This window comes from Hylobates moloch, unplaced genomic scaffold, assembly GCF_009828535.3.
Source record: "Hylobates moloch isolate HMO894 unplaced genomic scaffold, HMol_V3 SCAFFOLD_18, whole genome shotgun sequence".
Taxonomy (NCBI): Eukaryota; Metazoa; Chordata; class Mammalia; order Primates; family Hylobatidae; genus Hylobates; species Hylobates moloch.
Genome location: NW_026652293.1, coordinates 28,602,871 through 28,621,008, shown reverse-complemented (window position 1 = coordinate 28,621,008; position 18,138 = coordinate 28,602,871). Strand labels below are relative to the sequence as shown.

The 18,138-nt window shown below is 42.7% G+C and overlaps 1 protein-coding gene and 1 non-coding gene across 3 annotated transcripts in view; both read right to left on the bottom strand.

Annotated features, from left to right (window-relative positions):
• NIBAN1 (niban apoptosis regulator 1) overlaps positions 1-18,138 on the bottom strand; it is a 189,671-nt gene that overhangs the window by 23,758 nt on the left and 147,775 nt on the right. For both annotated transcript variants that reach the window (XM_032136874.2, XM_032136875.2), the window contains exons 6-9: positions 15,816-15,931; positions 7,300-7,404; positions 6,829-6,991; positions 2,305-2,492 (exon numbers count right to left, since the gene is read on the bottom strand). In XM_032136874.2, coding sequence (XP_031992765.1) covers positions 2,305-2,492; positions 6,829-6,991; positions 7,300-7,404; positions 15,816-15,931 — 572 coding nt within the window. The remainder of the gene's footprint in view (positions 1-2,304; positions 2,493-6,828; positions 6,992-7,299; positions 7,405-15,815; positions 15,932-18,138) is intronic.
• Positions 5,091-5,152, bottom strand: LOC116458138 (U7 small nuclear RNA). Its single transcript, XR_004245210.1, has one exon. It is a non-coding gene; the product is annotated as a U7 small nuclear RNA (small nuclear RNA).

The window sequence follows — 18,138 nt, the reverse complement described above, 5'->3', positions numbered from 1 at the left end:
CCTCTTCAACTGAAATGACAAAAGCTGAAAGAAACATGTGACCATGAGGACTCCGTAACCTATATGAATGACATGCTGAGACCAGAAACCCAAAATGATGGTAACTGGGAGTGGCACTAAGGCCCTAAGTTTTGGTCACATTCTCACCTAAGTGAAAACCTGGCCCAAGACGGGGAGTTATTTTTAAACAAAATTTTAAATGGGAGGCCATTATTTGGGACTAAGCTCATGCAGTAGGCCCCAACAAACCAAACCAAGCTAAAATAGAGCCACTTCTGCTAAATGTGACATAATCAAGCTAGGGCTTTAAGGAAACACATAGATCCTAGAACATAACAGGTTTTGTTTTTCTCCTGTAAATAGGATGTTCCGGCATAAGAAGCTACCGTCTACTCAGTCCTTACTCCCTCCTTGCAAAACCCACTGTTCTACTGTTTCCCAGTGGGTTTCAAAACCGTATAAGTACATTTACGATAGTGCTAGTAACATCAATGACTAAGGTTTTGGTCAATCTCTCAAAATTGAGAAAATGACCAAAAGGGGGGAATTATTATTATTATTATTATTATTACACTTTAAGTTCTAGGGTACACGTGCACAATGTGCAGGTTTGTTACATAGGTATACATGTGCCATGTTGGTTTGCTGCATCCATCAAGTTGTCATTTACATTAGGTATTTCTCCTAATGCTATCCCTCCCCCAGCCCCGTACCCCACAACAGGCCCCCATGTGTGATGTTCCCCGCCCTGTGTCCATGTGTTCTCATTGTTCAATTCCCACCTATGAGTGAGAACATGTGGTGTTTGGTTTTCTGTCCTTGTGATAGTTGGCTGAAAATGATGGTTTCCAGCTTCATCCATGTCCCTGCAAAGGACATGAACTCATCCTTTTTTATGGCTGCATAGTATTCCATGGTGTATATGTGCCACATTTTCTTAATCCAGTCTATCGTTGATGGACATTTGGGTTGGTTCCAAGTCTTTGCTGTTGTGAATAGTGCCACAGTTAACATATATGTGCATGTGTCTTTATAGTAGCATGATTTATAATCCTTTGGGTATATACCCAGTAATGGGATCACTGGGTCAAATGGTATTTCTAGTTCTAGATCCTTGAGGAATCGCCACACTGTCTTCCACAATGGTTGAACTAATTTACACTCCCGCTGACAGTGTAAAAACATTTCTATTTCTCCACATCCTCTCCAGCATCTGTTGTTTCCTGACTTTTTAATGATTGCCATTCTAACTGGCATGAGGTGGTATCTCACTGTGGTTTTGATTTGCATTTCTCTGATGACCAGTGATGATGAGCATTATTTCGTGTATCTGTTGGCTGCATAAATGTCTTCTTTTGAGAAGTGTCTGTTCATATCCTTTGCAAAAAGGGGGGAATTATTAATGCAAACTAATTATGGCCTAAGAAGGACTCCTTTCTTCTATATTTAAGTCCTTGTGGATGAACTGTAACCTAGCTTAATAGTCAGACAAAATTGAAAACCTAACTTAGTAGTATGCACCTATAACAATAGCTGAGTGTTGGCCAATCCCGGCGGCCATACTTCAACCACTCATAGACTGCTGAATGTTCAAACTGAGTTCAAATAAGGCAAATGCCGAGCTGTAACCAATTTCACTGTTTCTGTACCTCACTTCCAATTCCTGTATGTCACTTGAGCTTTTTTGTCTATAAATTTGTTCTGACCATGAGGCAGCCCTGGAATGTCTGTGAATCTGTTGTTATTCTAGGGGCTGCCCAATTCACAAATGGTTTGTTGCTCAATTAAACTCCTTTAGATTTAATTTGGCTGAAGTTTTTTTTTAATCAAATTTCATATCATGAGTCTATATTTTGGAAAACAAACAAACAATGTTCTACAAATGAGGATATATACTTGTATGAATAAATAAAAAATATACGAAAAATATATACCAAGCTATTTCTATTAGTTAATTCAAGGAGTCGGGAATGGGGGTAGCCTAGGAGTCTGGGGTGGACTAGGATTAGTGGGTATCAGTGATGGTGGTTAAGTTTGCCTTTAATATATTTGAGTGTGTTGTTTCACTTGTACAAACAGGTTATTATTTTTCTAACTTGAAAACCATCAATAAAACTATCAGATGGATGGATGGATGAATAGATGGATGAACGGTGGGTCTGAAAGAACAGAAAAAAAGGCTGGATGAATGGAGGGAAGGGCAGAAGAATGGAAGGAAGGAAAGAAGGGAGGAAGGGAGGGAGAAATGGCAGATAAAGCCCCATGGAAAACGCAGCCAGGCAGCTGCTCAGCTTTGTATCCTACCTCCTTTAGTTGGACACTGTCTTTGGCGGTCTGGAAGTTCTGGCTGAGTTCATCCACCTCTTTCTCAAAGAGTGCACGTACTTCACTGAATCCCGAGCTCACTGGTCCCATGAGCTCCTCCAGGATGGATGCCAGGAATGGCTGCACACTCTCCAAGCAGCTTTTCTCCGCCGGCTGGGCCACCATCGCTAAGGTAGGAAATAGCCAAAAAACTGTGACATATGGCAAAACTGGGTTTGTGGGCACTGGAGCCAGACCAGAGCTGAATGGTGCCCCACGGAGCCATTTAACAGCCAAGGCAAGCTCAAGTGGCCATGATAGACTAGCACAATGAGCCCGGTGCCCGTGTCACAAGAAAGGAAAACCACTGGACCCTTTCAGAACTGGAACAAACCTATCTACTCCCCAAGCTTTCCTCTGCCCTGGGATAAAATGCATTTTTCTGCTTGGTCCCTCTGAACATGCAACTCTTCATATAAAGAAGAAAAGGCTGGTGATCCACCTATCTACTGTCAATCGCTATCATTAAATATGCACAGTTTGTCTTCTAAAAACACAATGTATTGTTTTAATTCGTTTCTCTAGGAGTTAATCACTCAGTATAATTCCATCCCCCTCTCCCCACCAAAATACTTTTTAAGAACTCCAGTACATTCTTTTTCTTGGACCAATGGAACCAAATTCCATTCAGTTTGCTACCCTACCTCCTGTCCCCATCCCTGATTAAAACAAGACAAAACAAAATCACAATAGGTTTTTCTGACCAAGATGACATGCTTAGTGACAAAAATGTAGAGTACATTTTGATCATGAAGAAGAATGAAAAAATGTCACTATAATTCCACTCCCCAGAGGAAAGTACTCCTCTTTGATTTAGAAGAGGGAGGGCACAGTGAAGCTCCTGGTCCAGTCTGGGTAGGACATGGATACCTGCATTGTTTTCAGAGCAGAGGTAACTCTCATGATCAGCTAGGAAGCTGCAATGGAGTGAAGGTGGCCGGAGCTAGAAGAAGCCTGAGCTGCTCCATGGACTAGAAGGCTAGCCTTGTGGTTCGAAACAGGTCACAGAGCCTTGTCATAGAATCACAGAACTGAGAACAGAAGCACAAGTGGAGCTGGCATCCAATCTCTCCACTTTACAGATGAAAAAAATGAGGCCTGGAGATGTTTGATGACTGGACAAACATCAGACCCTAATTTTCAGGAGCAGGGCTAACATTCAAGTGTCTTTCTTAAGTTCTTCTTGGGAATTTGCTTACAGTGAGATGAATGGCCTCGTTCTTATTTCAACTGGCAGAAATATTTCACAGAGTTGTGCAGGACCAGATCATGGCCTCTTATTCTGATAATCCAAAATGACTAATACTATTAATATTACAAATCACTCATAAATATTTGGGATGTAAAATATTACACAGGTCATAGAATTATTAAGAAAAAGCCCTTTCAACTGTATGATCCAAATATGACACAATCTAAGAGTCTTCTAAAAATGACTTGCTTGACACTAAAGTGTAAAACTGTTTGTCAGGAGATAAATTAATTATTAGTTAATTAACTTTAAAGAGAGGAAGTATTTGAAAAGCATCTAATTGAAATTTCAGAACAATGCTGAACATGGGTAATATGCAATAAAGATCTAGCAGCAGATGGCAGATCTGGGTGGGGCCAAGATAGGCACAGGAGGGCTGCGGGAGGGAATATTCCTCTCTGCCCACTCTCCCTCTGTGCCTACTTACCATAATGTGCTCCCGCCCCCTCTCTGCACCTTTATTCAATGTTCCTTTACCTTGCCTTCCTTCCTCTACCTCTGCTCATAAACATCCTACTCCTCTCTTCAAGGCCCAGTTCAAATTTCACTGTAATGTCCTGGAACTCCCACACAGCTTCCTGAGCTGGGGTCTGCAGGTGTTTCCTTATAGGCTGGATAAGTTCCATGTCCCATTCGTGTATGCACTGCTATTTTTCAAGCATGCAGAGATGCCGCTGTGATGCATATGTGTTTAATACATTAATTCATAAGCCTTACTGAAGTGAAGGAGGGAGCTGAACAGAGCAATGATGCCTGAGAGGCGAGGGCCAGAGGGCCTGGGTTTGCAGCCCGACTCTACCACAACTAGCTCTGGAATCTCAGCAAGTTACCGAATTTCTGCCTCAGTATTATCATCTGTAAAATGGAGATCATAAAAGCAATTATGGTGAGGATTAAATGAGTTTACTATATTACAAGTGCTTACAACTCTGGAAGTGGCCCCTCGGAAGGACTCAGTAACTGTTAGCTCTTATCATACCTGTTGGCGTTATCGTTTTTTCCAGTCCCCCGACACTAGACCTATGCTCTCATTATGAGGGGCCCACGTAGCTTCTTGAGGTTGAAATGGGATCTATGCTCACTTTGGGAACCACTCTCTTTGTTCTGCCTCTGGTAGGAAGATGTTTTTCCTTCTGTCTCAACATCTGTGACATGCTTTGTATCCTCCTCTCCTTGTAAAATCACTTTATCTTCTTTGAGTCATTCCAGCCATTGTACTCAGCAGAAGTAGAATAAATGCTTATTGAATGAATAAATAATTGTGCAGTACAACTAACGCTCAGGGGCTTTACTCCCAAGAGTCATATGAGAGGAAATAGACAGATCACCATTTAATACTCCCCAGGTTTTTTTTAAGAAATACAAAGCCCTTTACTAATGCAGCCTAAAGCGCACTTCCTTGTTTTAAAGGTGGAGCACTGGATGCCTGGTTAAAATGTGTTTCTGACGTTTCATTTAATTTATTTTTCATTTTTTGGGCTTTCTGGCAAAAACTGGAAAGCCTGCTAGACAAATTCTAAAAGAGCTGTAACACTGACATTCCATTTTAAAAAGACTTGATCATTACTTTTATGGCTTCTTTTAGGAAATAAATACTAATTCAGGGCAAAATCTTTTTCCATCATATGTGGATACACTGGAGCCATAGAGATTTAAGTAAAGGACGACAATTTAGTTTCAGCCATGAGAATGGCTATGGTTAGGCCCAACTTAGCCCCAGATAGCAGAAATTTTGGCACAGAAGTTGAGCGTTGGTAGTTTTAAGTAGTACAAAGTATTTCAATATACAGTCAACTCTAGATTAGTTGTGCTAATGGAGGAGTAAGAGACACAGATAGTAGAAAACATCAAATGCTCTGAAGTTAATGTAGAGCTGGCTTTGGAAAGGATGGCGTAAATAGACACCCAGAGATACACAGACACACACACCAGTGCTGGAGCTGTGCCTCCTCAAACCTCCTCTCAGCAGGAGCTGTGCTAAGAACCCTGAAGCAAGCTGGGCTGCAGTGGAAAGGGCGCCTGAACTGCAGAGGCTAATCCACAAAGCTGACAGCCCCCAGACTCTAAGCCTCCTGAGCACAGGAATAGGGTGTTCCTCGGTCACTGCTAAAGCTCCACTGTCTCGCTTGGAAAGCACTTAGTGAATAGTTTCTGACGAACGAATGAGTGAGTGAGTGAATAATCTGAGAACTTTCTAGGAAGACTGTCGATAAACAATCACGGATGAGCCTGCAAGCTTCTCCTCTGAAGTGACACTAGGTCACTAGGTACGGTGTGTTTGTTGGGTTGTAGAGGCCCCAGATAGAATGGAGAACCATAGAATTTCATTCTGTAGGATTCCTTAGAGGCCATCTAAGGTCTCTTGTATGGGAATAAGCAAACTGTTTTCTGTAAAGGACCAAATAGTAAATATTTGTGCCTTTGTGGTCCATAAGGTCTCAGTTCCAACTACTCACTTCTGCTGTTGTAGCACAAAAGCAGCCACAGACAATACATAAGTGAATGCGCCTGGCTGTGTGCCAAGAAAACATTATTTACAAAAACAGGTGGTGGCCCAATATGGCTCAAGGGCTTCAGTTTGCCAATCCCACTCCTGTGGGTCCTCCTAATTTCAGAGGAGGACACTGAGCTAAACATAAGTTGAGTGACCTCCCCAAGTATGCATGGACTGCCTAATATTGGAGTCGGGGCTACAAACCTACATTTATTGGGTTTGTAGGGTGACTGGGTATGACTCTAAGCCAAAATTTTAGGCTTTCATGTTAGAGGAAAATCCATATATTAATTGATTTGAATATTTGCTGAGTCTGTATATGCCAGGTGTGACACCAGGCCCTGGATGTACTTGAGTATACCAGGGTGATATGGCTCTGCTCTTTGAGAGCTTACAGCAGAGAGGAGGTGGAGCAGAAGCCAGTCTAATTCAGTGTCAGGGGTGCTACAATGGGGGTTGGGGGTGCAGGCAGTATCAGAATACACAGGCACCGCCAAAGGCAAGAAACAAACTTTCCTCTGCCTTGTGTCCATGAAGCTTCCACGGGAAGGCCCAGGCCCCTAATGGTACCTCCAGCATGTTCCTGTTGCAGCTGTGATCATCTCCTCCCAGTTTCTTAAGTTTAATTATCCTCTGAAACCATGCATTCCTGCTATGTGGTGGATCCCCGCATGTACAGCTTATTTAATTAGTAAGAGCATGGATTATCTCCACTGACCTTTGATCTTTCCAATTAAATAGTTCTTTGAGTTCACAATCTGATCCATGTCAGAACGGATTGTTCCTTCCAGACCCTTTGTCAGAGCTCTGCATTCCTCCTTCAAGGCACTTAATCCTTCTGAAACTTGATGCTGAACCAGGGTGTAGGCCTCCTCGAGGAGCTGCAACAGGGAATAACACATAAATCAGGGCTCTGTCATGTGTAAGCACTGATGGAGTCAAGTGGAGGGAGGAGCCTTCATCACAGGCCATCATAACATAAACAGAACTACACACACATTGTCATTTTTCTTTCAAAGTTGGAGTCTGTTTGGCTTAGTCTTCTTGTAAGTGAGACTGAGCAGGTTCGAGGTAGGCATTTCTACACCCAGGGAAGGAAATACCAAACAACAACAAATGCCCTAAAAGAAAAGGGAAGAGAATGTTCCCATTTTGAGTAGCTCAGTTGTAGAGCAAAACCATTGCTTACACCCAGCCACGTCCTCTTTCTGTCATTCTTCTTCCCCTTCATCTTAGGCAGCAGGTCTGTCTGAAGAGTGGGCAGGAGCTCCTCCATTACCAGGTTACTCAGGATCTGTGCAGCAGAAGACAGTCCAGAGTCGGTCAGTCGGTGATGGCTACATCTGAGCATCAGGCCAACTAAAGATGTCCTGATTGGCTGTCCCTGTCCTGGACCAGATGAACTCTGTAGTAGGTTAATAGTTTAACCTACTACAGAGGCCACAGAAATCTCAACTAAGACAATCTTAGAGGCTGAACATCCTTAAACATCCGCAAGGAACAGTAACATCTGCTGATATTCTCACCTTGTTGTTTTCCCAATGTAAATAACAAATTCCCCAAATTCAAACTTCATATATTCAAACTAGAAGAACTTAGGGCATACAGTAAAATGAAAGAGTTCAATAATGGATAAGGACATCTTCAGCAACATTGTGAAGGAAATGCGAGGCTTGGTTTTGGTGGCTTGAGTCTTAGTCTGTGTCCCCTGGGACTATCATTCCTCCTAAGCCCTTCATGATCAAGGTATCAAAGTATCTTCATGCTCTTTGTCCCCACTGTCCCCCAAGCCCCACTGTCATCCTCTTTAATGTTTAGTAAAAGAAGGGAGGAGCAGTGTGAAGAAGTGAGAATGACGTCTGGACCGACCAGAGCCCAGGTACCACTGCATCCCACCATGCAGCGCCTTTGTCCAGCACTGGAGAAAGGCTGAGAGGATGCTCCAGGAGATACAGCCACATTGAAGGACAAACCACAGAGAAGATCAGCAAGGTTGTCTGCTAGACCTGCTTCTCCACAGCCAGAACCCAAGCCCCAAAAGGCCCCTGCTAAGAAGGAAGAGAAGGTATGCAAAAGGAAAAAAGGGAAAGGCTGGCATTGGCAAAGAGGGAAATAATCCCGCAGAAAATGGAGATGCCAGAACAGACCAGGCACAGAAAGCTCACGATGCTGGAGATGCCAGGGGAAGTGTGTGCATTTTTGATAACTGTGTACTTCTGGTGACCATACAATTGGAAATACTATTTTTTTAAATGGAGTTTTATAAAAATGTAGAATGTTGTCTTACTTTTCTTAAAGCTATGTTATTATCATACAGAGCATTTCATTTTTTGGGAGGAAGGGGCATATGTCACTAATAGAATGTCTCTGAAGCTGGATTAACGTGGGGAAACACCTTTTCTTCCAGTTTTGAGAAACTTCCTCTTGGCTCCCAGGAGGGGGATTCCTGGCATTGACACACATAGCTACCTTGGCACAAACACCTTACAGTGTGGGAAAACTAAAATTCATTATTTCCTCTTCTCCCTCTCTGCCTTTAGTATGGTCTCAACTTCCTTAAACCCAGAGACCTGTTGGGACCTGACACCTAAAATTAGTTAGCAGTCAAGTGCCCATCTGGACCTTCCAGTGATCCCTATTGAGAGGGCATCTCTCAAAACAACAGCAGTTCTTTTTTTAGATTGTGGATCTCCAGACTGATGATTCTGCCATTTTCATTTCATTTCCTGAAAGTCAAGATTGGCTCATGAAAAGTTGTTAAACAACATGCTACATGCGAAATGTCAACCCTCACTGCATTCGAGAGTCCAAGCAAATGAAGATTTCACTGGGTTTTATACTGCTGTCGGATTTTGGTTCATTGAAGAAGAGAGTTTGGAAGTTGTTCTATACTGTTAGCAATTGTCTGCTCATGGCCTGTCTAATATACTATGATTGCTTACAAAAAGCATCTTTAATAAGGCTGGATACAGTTTGAAAAAGGAAAAAGAAGGCAATAACCAATATTTTGGAACAATCAAACATTTGGAACATTTATGGGAGGGGTGTGAGATAATTAATGGGGGCTGAAATAAAGAAAAAGGAAAAAATAAAAAAAGAATATGGGAGGGAGTGTCTGAATTTTTCAAGTGTTTTTAAAAAAATGTGTTCCCACATCGCTCCTGAAATTTTGCTTGGCTCAATTAAGCTATTTCTTGTGAATCTGAGCAGTATTGTACACATCCACTCATGCTACTGGCCCTTCCTTCTTTACCCCTGCCCCTGAATTGCAGCAGCTTTGCTGTTCAGATTCACTTTCACCACGAGTCTTTCGAGGCCCACAGCTCAGCTTGCAATCACAGGCTGCAAACTAAGATTTACAAAAGGAGAAGCATAGTTTCAGGAAGGGAAGCAGGCAGAAAAGTAGGGAATCACTTGAAACATCTGTTCTACGAGTTTGAAATAATATTTGTCCAAAATAACTGACCTCCTGCTTTCACTTCTCATAAAAATTCAAATTATGCTTTGGGAATTAAGGAAGATTTGCTCTGAGGTCACTGGTCACTAGTGGAAATGCCCATGAGCTCATTTGATCTTGCCTTTAATCAGGGCTCTGTCGCGGCAGGGTGTTAACGCTTTCACTGAACCAAATAGAAACACTCTCAGGGTGGAGGTGGACGAGCTGTCCAGTCTCACAGTGCCTGTGGGTTGCTGGCAGAGAAGGTGCTCAGCTCAGGGCAGCAAGTGGGGCTCCTGTCATCTGCCAAGTGGATCTGCCTGGCGTGACGAAAGTTATGATGGGGACAGAGCTTCCACTAGCCCTGGTAATTCACTGGTGAGGATGTTTTTGACCTTTCTTCAGCCTTCTCTGGGGGCAGTCAAGAGATGAATCACCATTTTCTGTCGTGTTTAAGAGTAACCTAACGTGCACAAAACTCCATGGAAATTAGCAGGTCCAACAATTATTGAAAGTAATGGCAAGAACCGCAATTACTTTTGCACCAACCTAATAGATTCAGTGGGTAATTAATAATCCACCAGCCCACCCTGCTCAATGGGATAAGTTCTTGTTTGGAACACATCTGCCAAAAGTGTGGTATGGGAAGAGTGAGCCAAGAGGAAAGGAGACCAATGCCAGAATTTAAAATCAGTGGGTTGACTTTATGAAACTCAAGGGTCATAAGAATTGTCCCAATTCATCCTTTTGCAGAGATTGGTTAGAATTTTAGCATAAGTGTGAAATGGGCTTGAAAATATGAAAATGTTATATATAAAGGCCAAAGAAAAATAATGTTCCATTTGGGTGGGCTTATAGTTTTGTTTAGTCTTTCCCACACAATGTTCCAAGAAATTTGGCTCTATTTTACAACTTAGGGAATTAAAGGAAATATGTCTGGGAGGAAAAAGAGGGGGTGGGAGTGGGTTACAAGTGGTGGGGGGGTGATATGGTTTGGCTGTGTTCCCACCTAAATCTCATCTTGAATTGTAGCTCCTATAATTCCCATGTGTTGTTGGGGGGAACTGGTGGGAGACAATTGAATCCTAGGGGCAGTTTCCCCCATACTGTTCTAGTGTTAGTGAATAAGTCTCATGAGATCTGATGATTTTATAAGGGGTTTCCCCTTTCATTTGGCTCTCATTCTCTCTTGCCTGCTGCCATGTAAGATGTGCCTTTCACCTTCCTCCATGATTGTGAGGCCTCACCAGCAACACAGAACTGAGAGTCCATTAAAACCCTTTTTCTTTATAAATTACCCAGTCTCGGGTATGTCTTTATCAGCAGCATGAAAACGGACTAATGTAGTGGGGGAGTGGGGCTCAGGGAATAGCCACAGGGCAGCAGAGCCTGTGGGTGCTGAAGCTCAAGTGCATCTCATCCCAACCACCATCCTCATCCTCCAACTTTCAGCCCCACCCTGCCCTGATCGAGTGCTGCCTGTCACCTCCCCAGAGCTCACTCTGGCATTCCCTACCATGGTCTGCCTTCCACAAGCAGAGTCCTAAGCTCTTGGGCTTTTCTAGAGAAAGTAGCTAATCTAATAAATAAATCGTAATAATGAAGGAATTCCCTAGCCTCCTCCCCTCAGAACAGTATCCACTGAATTTTAACATAAGTGACCTAAAAATACTTTAGTTTTTTTTTTTTTAATGGGGGACGGTGGCAAGGGGAGTGTTTTGTATATTTAACTGCTAGGACTTGGAGATTTAAAAATTCTATCACTCCTATAAGAAACTAAGCATGTCAATAGGTTGATCAAAACCAACAAACCCGGGATCACCCCTTGAAGGCCACACCACAGTGCCTCCTTTCAGATGCTGAGCTGTCAGGAAGGTGTGAGGGCCAGAGAGACCACCCTCCTTCCTGAAGCAGGCCCTGCAGTCTCACCAGTCTGCTGGTCCAGGCCCCTTGCGTTACTGAGTGGCCATGGGTGAAAAAATCCAGTCAACAGGAGTCACACTTAAGATCTTTCAGCAAAAGACAACTCTGGAGCATATGGACAAGGCCTAAAAAATGTGGGTTTTGTTTTTTTTTTCTTGTCTTGAAACTGTTCTGTGGGAATTATGAGCTGTTCTCTAGCCCATCTTGGTATTTTCAAAGCAAATAATAAATATATCACATAGCTAGAGATACTTTACAGTTGCAAAGCCCTTTCCCTCATGATCTCATTTGATATATTTATATTGACAAGTAGAAAATATGTTGATGTTTTTACTGGCATACAAATATTTTCACCTTAATAGTCTGCCAGGCAAGTTATTCTGAGATAGTTGCTTTGCCTGGACACTTGCCTAAAATAACCATCGCTATGAGGGCCTTCCATACTTGCTGTGTGAGTCATTACTATGAAGGTAATAGAACAAGGCTGAAAGTCTGAATGCAGGCCCCTAGGGTAGAGGGGTTCAAGACAAGGTTAAGATTAAGGTCTTAGCAGACAGGAAGAAAAAATGCAAATAAACCCAGCGCTTTAAACAAAAGATGTCATTTTCTCAAACTCAGTTATGCTATGCTATTTTCTTTAACCACTTGGTAGCTACTCCCGGCCCCCGGCCTCTTTTTTCTGAGTCTTAGGGTAGACACTGCTTTACTGTTATGCACCATGTCTTAGAGTCTGTGGGGAACCCTAATCCTTACCTGGCCCCACACAGTAAGCTTTAGGGGCCATTTCCTTTTACCAGCTTCTCCAAGCTGGTTTAAAATGCATTTCTGTAACAGACTAGCTTTCTGACTTCAGCCAATTGCTCTGAATGCTCTTTCTCTCACCTGGAGGGTGCTGGACAAATAATCCTGAAATGCCCCTCCAGCATTCACATTTTTTTTTTTTTTTTTTTTTTTTTTTGAGACGGAGTCTCGCTCTGTCGCCCAGGCTGGAGTGCAGTGGCGCAATCTCGGCTCACGGCAAGCTCCGCCTCCCGGGTTCACGCCATTCTCCTGCCTCAGCCTCTCCGAGTAGCTTTGTGTCCTGTGGTTCGGCTCTGCGGCCGGGTAATTTTTTTGTATTTTTAGTAGAGACGGGGTTTCACCATGGTCTCGATCTCCTGACCTTGTGATCCGCCCGCCTCGGCCTCCCAAAGTGCTGGGATTACAAGCGTGAGCCACCGCGCCCGGCCTCACATTTTATGAGTCTGTTATTTTAACAAAACACTTAAATTCTGAGAGGAGCAAAACCACTTTTTTTTTTTTTTTTTTTTTTGAGACAGGGTCTGTCTGTTGCCCAGTGCAGTGGCACAATCACAGCTCACTGCATCCTTGAACTCATGGGCTCAAATGATCCTACTGTCTTGGTTTCCCAAGTAGCTGGGACTACCTGCACATACCATTGTTCCCAGCTAATTTGTACAAAGCTTTTTGAAGAGATAGGGTCTCGCTATGTTGCCCAGGCTAATCTCGAACTCCTGGATTCAAGCAGTCCTCCCACCTTGGCCTTCCAAAGTGCTGAGATTACAGGTATGAGCCACCACACCCAGCCCCTGTGAAACTTCTTACTGGGACACTTGATAACTCCAGTGATTTCTGATCTCTTTTCTGCTTTTTTTGTTTTGTTTTCCTTTCCCACTTAAAATGTTTTTTATCCTGCAAAACTAGGAGCTTACTATGACCACTTGCACAAATGCTTTACAATCTCCATCTATATAGAGACCCATATACATATATCCCACACACATATGTGCCTTGTCTTCTGCATGCTTTCTATGTGTGTCTTGCCTCGCCATGATGGCAAGGGATGAGTCATTTCTCTCTCTTCCACCTTATACCACTTAGCACATAATCAGCCTGAAGCCAAAACAAACTCAGACTCAACTCCCAGAAAGGATTTATTAAATACCTATATTCTTTTTTTTTTTTTTTTTTTTGAGATGGAGTCTCACACTGTCACCCGGGCTGGAGTACAGTGGCGTGATCTTGGCTCACTGCAACCTCTGCCTCCCAGGTTTAAGCAATTCTCCTTGCCTCAGCCTCCCAAGTAGCTGGGATTACAGGGCCGCCACCACGTCCGGCTAATATTTCTGTATTTTTAGTAGAGACAGGGTTTCACAGTGTTGGCCAGGCTGGTCTCGAACTCCTGGCCTTGTGATCTGCCCGCCTTGGCCTCCCAAAGTGCTGAGATTACAGGCGTGAGCCACTGTGCCTGGCCTAAATATCTATCTTCAATGGCATCATGGAGGAATGTAAGTTCACATAAGTTTTTAAGTGAAAGAAAAAAATGAAGCAAGTGGCATAGCTGAACTCAAGGAGCTATTGAAAAATAAATGTGTAACTTAGTATATTCCCACGGTTGGTGTTGGTCTTTCACTAGGCCAGGATCAGAAGCCATAATTGCCTTTGCCATTTGTGCACTTAGCATGTAACCCTGAAACTATCAGCTCCACAGGGCCAGGACCATTCCGTCTTGTCCATCTCTGGGTCACTAGCCCCCAGCACATTGCCCGGCATAGAGTCAATGCTCAGTAAATAGTAGTTGAATGAATGAGACTAGGCAAGTCACTTAGCTGTTATATGCTTCCCTCAGTTTTCTCATTTACAAAATTGAAATAATAATAACTGCCCTACCCATCTCATAAGACTGGCAAGACAAACACCATTAAGTTTCGAACATTATCAAGTATCACACAAAGGCATTTGACTACTCATCTATCTATTAACTATGTTGGCTTACATGGCAGGCCAGCCAGTGTCAAGTGCTTCAGCCTCCCCTTCTGACACTTTTGTTTTTCTTTATGGCATAAGTACATAACTATTTAGTTCTCTCAGACTTATGAATGGCTGTGCTTCCCCAAAATATCAGAAACCAAGACTTGTTTAAAATTCTGGAAGAAGCAAGTCTCAGGTTGGGAAGTAGATGAGTTTAGAATCTACCAGAGAGAAAAAAAAAAAGAGAGAGAGAGAGAGAGAAAGAGAAGATTCTAATGGTAAACGTGTTTTCCTATGGTGCAACAATAAAGAAGAGCTCCCTCATGAGTTTTCAGCATTGGATGTTTAATGACCACAGAGAGGCAAGGCACCATTTAGCATCCTGCAAATACTGTTCTCTAATAATGAATTTCACTAGCTCCCAAAAGAGGTACCTTAGGAGAAGTGGAAAAAAGAAAATAGTGGGGCCGGGCATGGTGGCTCACGCCTGTAATCCTAGCACTTTGGGAGCCTGAGGCAGGGGGATCATGAGGTCAGGAGTTCGAGATCAACTTGACCAATATGGTAAAACCCCGTCTCTACTAAAAATACAAAAATTAGCAGGACTGGTGGTGTGCGTCTGTAGACCCAGCTACTCGGGAGGCTGAGGCAGAAGAATCGCTTGAGCTAAGGAGGCGGAGTTTGCAGTGAGCCGAGATTGCGCCACTGTACTCCAGCCTGGGCCACAGAATGAGACTCCTCTCAAAAAAAAAAAAAAAAAGCATTTTTAAATACCGTGTTACTTTGTGTAAATATGCCATACCCAGCCTCCTCTTCTTGGTTGAAGCAGCCATGTGACTGGTGTCATCATGGAGGCTGGGGTCACATCACGAAGCAGTTTCCTTTGGAGATTTATAATACTGTCACTGGGACCAAGCCCACTGAAGTGCTTAGGCCATGAATGGCTTCTAGTCAGGATCATGAGAAATTATAATGTACCACAGGGCACAGAAAACTAGAAAAGATAAATGAAATATATAGAAAACTGTCTAATGCTTTTTGAATTTGTTTTTTTCATTACTTCATTTGCATATAATTCAATAAAGACAGCTGCGTGCCAAATACTTCTCCAACTGCACTTCACTTGTCACGATGATGCAAGGTAAACATTATGATTCTTATTTTTTCCAGAGGAGTAATCTGAGACTAAAAGAGGTTAAATAAGTTGGCATGACTTAAGTCCAAATTTGCTGACCCTAGCTAAAGCCCTGTCGTGCACTTTGCACTATTTCTCGCTACTCACACTTGATTCTAGTCTGGAAGCACGAGGTCATTTGAAAGAGTAATTCTTTTCATAGAAAACAGTGGAGGCAGCTCTTTCCACTGTAGTTGCCATGTTTTTGGCTGCCCTATTTCATGCCCAGTCTGGTGGTCTTTGTAGTGGGTGCCCAGTAGTTTCCTGACCAATGCTTCCAGACATGAGAGAGATGGCCTTTGGAACCACATCTTCCATACTTGCAACTTTTTTGTCTGATTGTTTAATAAAATGACCCTGACTTCCTATCATCCAAATACCCAAACATAGAAGGAATCCAAAATTGTGAGCCCCGTGTTACCTGGATTTCATCCCCAGTGATCATTTCCCAGGAACCATAGTGACCCTTCTCCTGTCGGAAGAATTGCACAGCTTCTAAAAAGGCTTGGGCTTCAAATGTCATCTGCTTCATGTAATCTAAAGAAAAGAAGAAAGGGCATTCAGCAAGGTAAAACACTCTACATTTCCCCATAGCTCCTCAAGTGTAATGGCTCAGAGACCTAGCATTATCTGAAAATGACAAGGCATGGAATTGTAAGACACAGAGAAAGTTAAGTACTGAATTCAAAGTTAATTTGCAGGTGTACATCACACTACTTGTTCATCGTCCTAGCTGATAAATTCTATCAGTTACTGAGCATACTGGTTAGGACTAGAAGGAGGCCCATCTCCCTTACCCTCTCTTATACATGCTTCCCTATCCACCCACAGGCACCCAGCGACTTTACGCTACCAGCTGTGACACCTTACTCCCGCAGGCCGTCCCTTAACAGTGCCTCTTGTGTTCAAAGTATCTCCTTCCAGTTTCCCAACAAAACAATTTCTCTGTGACTCGGTAACAGCTTTCGATACAATATGTATCAACAGAACATGTAAATTTATGCAAATGAAGATAATTGCTAACACTTACAAAGCAGGATAATGTTCATCTAAGCACTTTACAGATTTCATTGAGACCTCACAAAAACCCTTGAAGAGAGTATTATTATCCTCATTTTACAGATGAGGAGACTGAGGCATAGAAAGATGAATTAATTGCCTAGATCATATAGCTAGTGAGTAGCACAGCTCAGGTGTGAAAGGTGGTCTGACCTCAGAGCTTGCCTCTAACCATGATACTATATTGTCTCACATACTAGTTTTATGGGTTTGCCCTTCTAAACATACTGGATTTTAAATGGTGTCATGTCTGAGAGGTACTATCCTACCACAAGGAATGAATATCTAATGGTGGAACTTAAGGTGTGTAGAGGGAGCTGGGCTGAACGGCCTTCTCAGAGTTCCATAAGTCATCCTAGGCATGCAGTGTCTTCACTTCCAGCATGTAAAATTGGCTCTTGGGGGACACAATGATTACAAAATTATAGAAATCTTCATGAGGAAATGAACTTCAGAAATAATCTAATCAAATAAATAATCAGGCCTTAGAAAGGGGAAATAAAAAGGCAAAGTGAAGTGAGTGAAAAGGCCAAATTCCCTGAGTCTCCTCCTATAAGGCACAAAGCTCTCCCGCCAGTAGCACATTCATAGGGCAACATTACATTGGTGATTTGGAGGCAGCTGATTTGGGGGGTGAGGAGGAACCATCACAGCTTTAGACAGTGGGATTATTCAGTAAAAAACTAAATAGTTGACACGTGGAACTAAGCAGAACTAAAAGAGGATCAATCTGCTCTCAAAGGTAACAATCAATTAATAGATGGTAGATGACTTTTTTGGGATTGGCTTACTAGATCATAAACCTCAGGAACTGAGAAAAGAGAAAAGAATTCAACGCTTAGCCTCTACAAGAGTTCAAGCAAAACTATTCACAGTGAGGATACCATGAAGTCCATTCGAAGCTGCATTTTAAAAAATGTGGAACAGTGGCCAGGCATGGTGGTGGCTCACACCTATAATTCCGACACTTTGGGAGGCCAAGGATAGAGGATCACTTGATGCCAGGAGTTCAAGACGAGCCTGGGCAACATAGTGAGACCCACATGTCTACAAAAAAAAATAGCTGAGCACGGTGGCACATGCCCATAGTCCCAGCCACTCAGGAGGCTGAGGAAGGAGGATCACTTGAACCCAGGAGTTTGAGGCTGCAGTGAGCTATAACTGCACAATTACACCCTATCCAGGGCAACAGAGTGAGACCCTGTCTCAAAAAAAAAAAAAAAAAAAGAAAAGAAAAGAAAAGAATATGGAACAGTAACTGACATTTCCAATAGTAACATAGAGATTTGGTCAAAATCTAAATTAAATTTTGAAAAAAGAGCATGTTTCAAGAATCAAGGTTTTTTAAAATTTTTTTTCTTTTTTTTTTTTAATTATACTTTAAGCTCTAGGGTACACGTGCACAACATGCAGGTTTGTTACATAGGTATACATGTGCCATGCTGGTTTGCTGCACCCATTAACTCATCATTTACATTAGGTATCTCTCCTAATGCTATCCCTCCCCCTGCCCCCCACCCCACAACAGGCCCCAGTGTGTGATGTTCCCCACCCTGTGTGCAAGTGTTCTCATTGTTCAATTCCCACCTGTGAGTGAGAACATGCAGTGTTTGGTTTTTAGTCCTTGTGATAGTTTGCTCAGAATGATGGTTTCCAGCTTCATCCATGTCCCTGCAAAGGACATG